The following is an 8,636-nucleotide window of genomic DNA, read 5'->3' on the forward strand; positions in this document are numbered from 1 at the left end:
GGGCACGAGTTGCTCTGCCTCGACCTCTGCCTCATGTGGGGTTACGGTTGTCCGATAGGACGGGTTGGTTCATCTCGTGCTCTTCCTCACCCAAAGTTCATCTCGTCTGTGTGTGTTTTTGAATGTTTTGAAATTTTGAGTTGTGTTTTGAGAATGAGAGGATGATGGGGTATTTATAGATGAAAATTCTGAATTTGAAAAGTAGCCGTTACTGTTTAATATATCCGTTAATATTCAAAATCTGTATTTATTTTTATATTTAATTTCATTATTTAAAAAAAATATTAATAAAAAAAAAATCAGGGAATGCCCTTGGATGAAATGCCTCCAATCATTTATCAGTGCCACGTGTCGACGTCTGAGTGGTGGAGGGGCATTCCCAACTTGGAGGGAATGCCTCCACTCCTCCTAGTCTAAGTGTACTAGATTATTACCTGTGGAAAATATATATAATTAATGACATGTTAAATTTTTATTATATCATAAGTTGACAAATATTTAACCAGATAATGATTAAAACTCTAAAAAACATGAAGTTCCATTAGTGATCGTTTAAATTTCAGTTAACAGTGACCAGATATTTTAAAAATGGATAGATCATCTATTAGAGGTCTCGCTACGTAAGGTTTTCGTTTATTTGGATGTCTTTCGTTCATGATATGTCAGCATCGTTAATGTACTTATGTTTTAACGTTTTGCTCGAATAATTTAGTTATATACCAAAATTACTAAGCAATTTAATTATCAATCTATATATCGCATATTTTCATACAGTTATTTTTCTAATATATAATTGTGATAACTTATTATAAACTCCGTATTTAATTTTTAGTTCTTTATTAAGAAGGCCGGTTTGACATTCGGTGCGGTTTTCAAAACATTGATTTAATAAAAACGGTATATGATAAAAGTCCTATACAAAAATCCTTGTAACCAAATTTAATCCTATACAAAAATCCTTATAACCAAATTTTATTTGTTATATGATAAAAATCTTATAGAAAAATATTACTTAATCAACACGTATTACATTAATAAAGAAAATTTTATTATAAAAAAAGTTAAAATTAATTTTAAAGATAAAAAATGATGTAAAATATATAAGAATATTAGTTTCCATAATTATAACATTAAAAACATTAATTATTAATGTATACAAACTTAGATAAAGAAATAATAATAATAACTTAAATTTGTTAAAATAAAATTTAATATAAAAAAGTTAAATAAGGTATATGATATTATCATTTGATCTAATAGCTTTAATTAAAAGTTGAACTTCATATATAGTCTATACTTCTCCAATTATGAAATAAGGTTTGTCTTTTATATATATTTAGAGATGATTATGTACCGTATTCTATCAATTTTGTTTCTTTCAATATGAACCATATATAGCTAACACTTTAAGTTATATATATATATATATATATATAGGGGTTAAGTATTGTAAAACAAGTATTATGGTAAAACAAATAAGACAAGATCTTGACCCTTAGATCATGGTTAAATTGATGCACGATGATTCACGAAGTAATTGATGTATGATGATTTTCATGATGCACGGTGATTATCACTGAAGAAAAACCTATTGTTTTATATATATAGGTTTTAGGTAAAATAAAACAAGTATTAACGTAAAACACATAAAACAATAAGTTTTTCTTCAATGAAAATCATCGTACATCATGATAATCATCGTGCATCAATAGCTTTGTGAATCTTCATGCATCATATTAAACATAATCTAAGGGTCAAGATCTTGTCCTATTTGTTTTACTTTAATACTTGTTTTACAATACCCAAACCCTATATATATATATATATATATATATATAGTTTCCTTATTTTGAGAACCATTTTTTTTGTAAGAACCATGAGAACTCTTAAATTATATATTTGTTCACATGTTTTTTTTTTCATTCACATGTGAAATGATATAAAAATATATGTTGTAGAAGAAACTTTTTCAAGTTTCTTCAAATTAGCCTTTTATGAACTTATGAATGAATTTGTTCACGTTTTTTGTTCACATGTAACAAAAGGCTATACATAAGGTTTCGAAAAAAAAAAAATTCTACAACTTTTTTTTTACAAGATTTCACATGTGAATGACAAAAAAAACATGTGTTCCAATATAAAATTTAAGAGTTCTCACGGTTCTTACAAAAAAATGGGTTCTCAAAATAAGGGTCTCATATATATATATATATATATAAAAGATAATAATAATAATAATCCAATTAAGTAGTGATCCTTATTAATGCCACATCTAACGAACAAACGAACGAAGATGGCTTTCCACAAATAAAATTGAGGTGATTATAAACTTGTGATATTACAATCGTTGTGAGAATCGCGTTTATATATAGAAGATGGCTTTCCACAAATAAAATTGAGGTGATTATAAACTTGTGATATTACAATCGTTGACTACTAACATGTAAGTGAGAATCGCGTTTATATTACGGAACTTATGTTACAATTTACAAGTCATCTTAAGTTTTTGGAAAATCATATAAAGATTAATTTGTGTTCCTCATTTGGTTTGATTGAAATAAAATATTGTCGAAATACGTGACATCAAAAACTAAGATCATTTGATTAAAGATGGGTGATCCTATGGATACATCGTCCACTATTTATAGGAACACTACCAAAAAGTGTCATTTTATGTAAAATGCTTCGTTGGTTACCACGTTTTATATTAAACACCATGTTTGGCCAGTGTGTAGATAGTAAAATTACAAAGTGGAATTACACGTGGTCTGACACACATATCAGTTATTCCTCCATTTTAGGTACCGTTTTACATAAAGCGCTACGTATTAGGTTAAATGATACATAAAACGGGGAATGACTAACACGTATGTCAGGCCACGTGTAATTCTCTTTATAGCTTTTACTATCAATACACCAGTCAAACACTGCATTTTATATAAAAGGGAGCGATAAACACGGCGTTTTACATAAAACTGACCGTTTCAGTAGCGTTTGCTTCAAACAATTGATGTGTGTAGATAGCCGCTTCCTTGATTAAATGATTGTGATATAAAAAAGCGGCCATAGCTACTAGCTATAGCTTTTATACTAAATATACTCTATAGCTGTAGGAAATAACATAATCATTATTATCGTTCATACTTTAAAATATCATTTTTTTTATTTCTTTTAAACGACAAAGATGAAATATTATATAAGAACGACCAACTAGCAAGGTGCTAGAAGATCCAAAATATAAACACTAATATCTAGACAATTCCTCAATATATCAAATACATCACAAAACATAAAAATAAAACCGCCTAAACCAAACATGAGATATAATTAGTAGCAGCCGCTTTAGATCTCGTGGATAACCACAATTGGAAATACTCAGCCATAACATAATCATAAAATATCATTATCTATCTTAATCTTAATATATACTATAAGACAGTTGAACTAATGACTTATTAGTCAATCAAAATGCTCAATTTCATTAAATTAAGTCTCGCTTATGTCATCATTTATTTTTTAACTAACCAAAAACCCACAACAACTTAACAAATAACAAATGGATTAACACAACATAGAAATAAATATAAAAAATACACTAACAAAAACACGTAACTTTTATCTATACAACATAGATAGTCTCATTAGAATTTTGGATAAATACAAAGAGTCCATATGTGCATCCATTCCCTTTACCCGTTAATCGTTGTTCTTATTACTAATTGGAATCCAACACAGTTTTTATCCTTTTCTTGTGCAATTTACTTAGACCTACAGTAATTATAAACCATAAAGACTTTATCAATGCAAGTGTATGGAAAATAGTGTTTCGCATTAATAGATAAAACAAGATGAGAAAGCATGTGATTGAAGCAGAAGTGATATCTGGTAACAATATTGGGTACAAAACTTACATGTCAGATAAAAAAAAAACCCTGTAGGTTTCATAGAAGACCAATTAATCTTTATCCACCGTTGGTTTGTACCTACAACGTCCAGTTTTCACACACAGACAGTTGTATGTTGCGATCTCTCGAGTTAAGTCGAAAAAGTGTCTCAAGGTGCTGATATGCAACAAAGATGGAAAGACAAAAAACACTACAACGAATGTCTTTTACAAAAAAGTATTGCAAAAGATGAACGAGGATACATGCTTCTAATGTTTACTTTGTTCACATCTTTCTTACATTTTTCTTTTAGTCTCCTGTTAGCAAACATTTTACTAACTACATTTTCACATCGGAATAAAACGAGTGTTTTTTTAATATGTATCAACTTTCAGGTTAAAAGCTTTTGCATGTTAAATATACGAATATCTTATGTTGATAATGCCGTAAACCCCGTGTCAAGTATTAAACACGGGTCTAAGATCTAGTTATGATTTAGACATATCAACCTAGCTAAGAATACGTCAATGTACCACATACAAATACAACAAAGTATTCAAAAACTAAACATAAACAATAGAACGTTGTAAATTACATACAAGTATATTTGTTTTCTCTCTTTTTAGATCTGAGATCGAGTTTTCGATTCCATCTTTTGCTTTGGTTGTGTCTTGTTATTGAGAATTTTATCTTAAGTAAATATAAGGCTATCTACATCTTAATTTTATTATACGTTTATGACGGGATTAGATACGGTTTTCGTAATTATAACATGGATGTTTTGTTTTTATGTCAACAAACGGTGTCTTCAAGGAGTTATAAAATTCACGTAACACCAAAAAAAAATGTTCTAAAACCGATTAGTTAGGCCATAAACAAGAATATCATATCTTGACGTTAAAACACACAGAAATGTATCAAAAAAGAGAACAATTTTAAATTAACACGTCACTCCTATCAAACTTCTAAACCGATAAAAGTAAAGTCATACTCAAATTATACTTTTATTTAATTTATTTTTTTAATATTATATCATCATCCCATTTTAGTTTGCTGTTGTCTCACTCAATCTTCAGTATAAGTCTCTCTAATTATTTAACACACCATCTTTTGTGTGTGTTTTTGAGAGAGAGAGAAATTATTGCTATTTCTTTTCAGTTTTTAATATTATCTCCAATATTTCTCTCTCTTTTTCTTTCCCAAAATCCAATTTACATAATCAAAAGTAAAAAGAAAAAAGTTTTTAACTTTTTTGAAAACCCAATTTGGTGAATTAAAGATTAGAGATGTTTGGTTGTTGCAGTGATGATAAAGATAATGAATTTGAACATCTTTTGCCTCAACAACCAAAACCATATTTTCTTCCTTCAGCACTTCCTCAATGGCCCCAAGGTAACATTTTTTCTTTTTTTTACTGTTACAAAGATTTAAACTTTTTGTGTTTTTTGTTGATTTTGGGTGAAATTGTATATGGGTTTAGAAAATCTTGGAAATCGGTTTGGTTTTTAGTGATTTTTTTGGTAATTAATTAATTATACTCTGTTTCTATGTGTTTGACTTTATTAGATTATTTTACTAATTGCCAAATTTATCATCTGGGTAATTAATTTTTTCAATATTAAATTGTTAATAAGGATTAAGGATGTTGAATTATTGGAGTTGATCTTTTTGTTCTAGAGTTACAACTTAATTGTATCCAATGGAATTGCAATCTTGGTTGATCATATTTGACTTTGACTTTTATTTTTTAATGCTAAGTTTCTGTGTTTTAGTTCCAGATTTAATGTCGGTATGATTCTTTACTTTAGAATTGACACACATTTTTTAGAAAATTTTCAATTGGTTTACAAATTATAAGTTTATGCTCTTTTACAAAAGTTTCACCAATAAATTACACTGACTTTTAAGTAATTTGGCCATAAAGAGTTAAATTTAGAAACTGTTTCTAAATATAGATAGAAGATTTTTCCAGTGTTGGTAATCTGCCTCCTAACTAGTGTTGTGGGTAAATGATAACTATTAAGCTAGTAGTCGTTAAAGTTTGACCTATAACAGTCAACTAACCTTGAGTTTGACTCAAATTTATTTTTAGTAACTTGTTTAATCCGAGAATAGAATTTCATAAGCAGCTTTAACATGTAAAGATGTATAAAAATAGTAAGTAATTGATCTAACAAAACAAAAGTTCAATGTAAATTTTGAATTTGAAACTAGAAAGATTGACTTTCTAAAGTCAAAACTAAACCCTGCTAGATATCTTAGTTTGTTAAGCCCTTTTCAGGTCAGGGGTTTGCTACTGGAAGAATAAGCCTTGGCGAATTAGAAGTTGCATTGGTGAAAGATTTCGAATTTATATCGAGTTACACCCCGAAGAAAAATAAGAGTGGTGTTACATTTTATAAACCCGTTTCAATACCTGACGGGTTTTTCACTTTTGGTCACTACAGTCAACTAAGTGATCAGCAACTAAGGGGGTATGTTATTGTTGCCCGGGATACCCAAAATGTAGAAACCGTGTCTCCTCCTTTAAGACCGCCCCTAGGCTACGAACTTATATGGAGTTCTGGGGCTGTTTATGTGTGGCAACCCTGTCCTCCATTGGGTTATCGAACTTTAGGATTTATTGTCACTGCTGATGAGATTGAACCTGATATTGAAGAAGTTAGGTGTGTTCGAGATGATCTTACTGAAAATTGTGAAGTTGATGATGTCATTCTTGGCAACTCTTCGAGTCTTAAAGTTTGGAACACGAAAGCTTGCAAAACAGGCATGTTTTGTAAAGGTGTTACCGTTGGGACGTTTTTTTGTAGTACAAATTCATCTTCTAGTGACGAATTGGATATATGTTGCTTGAGGAATATGAACCAGAATCTTGAAGCAATGCCGAATTTGGAGCAAGTAGAGGCATTAATCGACCATTATGGACCCACAGTTTACTTTCACCCTAAAGAGGTTTATTTACCTTCGTCGGTTGAATGGTTTTTTGAAAATGGCGCGCTTCTGTTTAAAAAAGGCAAGTCTGACGGCATATCGATTGATTCTTGTGGGTCGAACTTGCCTCAAGGTGGGAAAAACGATGGTGAGTTTTGGATGGATTTACCGGAGGAGGACAATGACGATACGTTCGTCAAACACGGTAATCTCGAGAGTGCAGAGCTTTACGTTCACATTAAACCAGCCTTAGGTGGTACATTTACTGATATCGCTATGTGGATTTTTTGTCCGTTTAACGGGCCCATTACTTTTACGGTAGAGCTTTTGAACTTAAACATCGAGATGAACAGAGTTGGCGAACACGTTGGCGATTGGGAGCATTACACGCTACGGATAAGCAACTTCGACGGGGAGCTTTGGAGCGTATACTTTTCTGAGCATAGCGGCGGTGAATGGGTCGACGCTAATAACTTAGAGTTTATCGAGGGAAACAAACCTATCGTTTACTCATCAAAATGTGGACACGCGAGCTTCCCAAACGCCGGGACATACATTCAAGGTTCTACAAAGCTCGGGATTGGAGTCAAGAACGATGTTGATAAAAGCGATATGTTTATCGACTCGAGCAAGAGGTATAAGATCATAGCAGCAGAGTATCTTGGTGGTTTAGTGGACGAGCCGGACTGGCTACAATACATGCGGGAATGGGGGCCAACGGTGTTGTATGACGGTCGGTCAGAGCTCGAGAAGCTCATCAAACACCTTCCGTTTTTCATGCGACTGACGGTCGAGACACTCATCGATCTCTTCCCGGTAGAGCTTTATGGTGAGGAAGGACCAACAGGGCCTAAAGAAAAGGATAACTGGTACGGAGATGAAAGATGTTAAATGTGTATATATATTTATGCATTGATGGTTGTACGTTTGTGTACTGCTTTTAATGCACGGATTATGAGGACGGTGGTATTGCTATTTGCCACAATTATATTGAAACAATATTTTGATTCAAATATTGAATGATGTATGTATGTATTGTTGTAAAATAGAAAGAAAAAAAAATAGACAAACATGTGTGTTGCCTCATTACTTCTATTAGTTCTATATAATTATCTGGAACTTTTTAGAACTTTTTTAAATTAGAACGATTGCAAGAGACACGAGGAGATCGTTTCGAGTTATTGGCGTTTTAACGGATTTGTCATAAATCAATGTCTTTGAGTCTTTCAGATAGTTGATAACTTCGGGAACAAAAAAAAAAAAATCTTTGTTTTTAGGTTAAAAACGAAGTTATCTTTTTCATCCGAACAATCTTCATGTTGCATTATCTATATTGCTCTTAAAGAGGCTATCTATATTGTTCTTAAAGAGGCTATGTGGTTAAAAAGATTTAAGAATGTAATAATAACAGTATTTTTCCGGATATTATATTGAAGTGTGTTGAATCTACAAGACGGCAATGGGCACTTTATAGTTTATACTTTATAATAATGTTAATAATACTTTGTTACATACTTACATGCATCAATAGTGATACATATTATTGGATATTTCATGATAGGGGATACGTACATGGCCGGTTTAAGGTTTTTAAGGGGCTTAAGTGATATCAATTTTGAGGGCCTTTTATAAACTTAAATGTCATATTCAACATATCTATATTCGAATTTCTCTAGGAGAGTAATAGAACTTTGATTTCTAAGAAAAGTATTGATTGTGTTCATAGACAAAGGAGATGTTAGCCTTAACTATAAATTTTATTAACCTTTAGGAAAAATCTAATTGTAATCGTGTAGTTATATGTTAAACTATTGAAAATTT

The 8,636-nt window shown here is 31.0% G+C and overlaps 1 protein-coding gene across 1 annotated transcript; it reads left to right on the forward strand.

The window, feature by feature from the left end:
- The first annotated feature begins 4,986 nt into the window (after positions 1–4,986).
- On the forward strand, positions 4,987–7,910 carry LOC122589019. The gene is made up of 2 exons (XM_043761252.1): positions 4,987–5,276; positions 6,166–7,910. The coding sequence occupies exons 1-2, from the start codon at positions 5,171–5,173 to the stop codon at positions 7,704–7,706; spliced, it is 1,647 nt and encodes a 548-aa protein (XP_043617187.1). The 5' UTR covers positions 4,987–5,170; the 3' UTR covers positions 7,707–7,910.
- The last annotated feature ends 726 nt before the right edge of the window (positions 7,911–8,636 follow it).

The sequence above is a fragment of the Erigeron canadensis genome, chromosome 2, assembly GCF_010389155.1.
Source record: "Erigeron canadensis isolate Cc75 chromosome 2, C_canadensis_v1, whole genome shotgun sequence".
Taxonomy (NCBI): domain Eukaryota; kingdom Viridiplantae; phylum Streptophyta; class Magnoliopsida; order Asterales; family Asteraceae; genus Erigeron; species Erigeron canadensis.

Bases quoted from the DNA above. Each gene is read 5' to 3' on its own strand.
- LOC122589019 (XM_043761252.1), top strand. From the start codon at position 5,171: ATGTTTGGTTGTTGCAGTGATGATAAAGATAATGAATTTGAACATCTT. The intron at 5,277-6,165 runs GTAACATTTTTT...AGCCCTTTTCAG, and splicing joins ACTTCCTCAATGGCCCCAAG to GTCAGGGGTTTGCTACTGGA.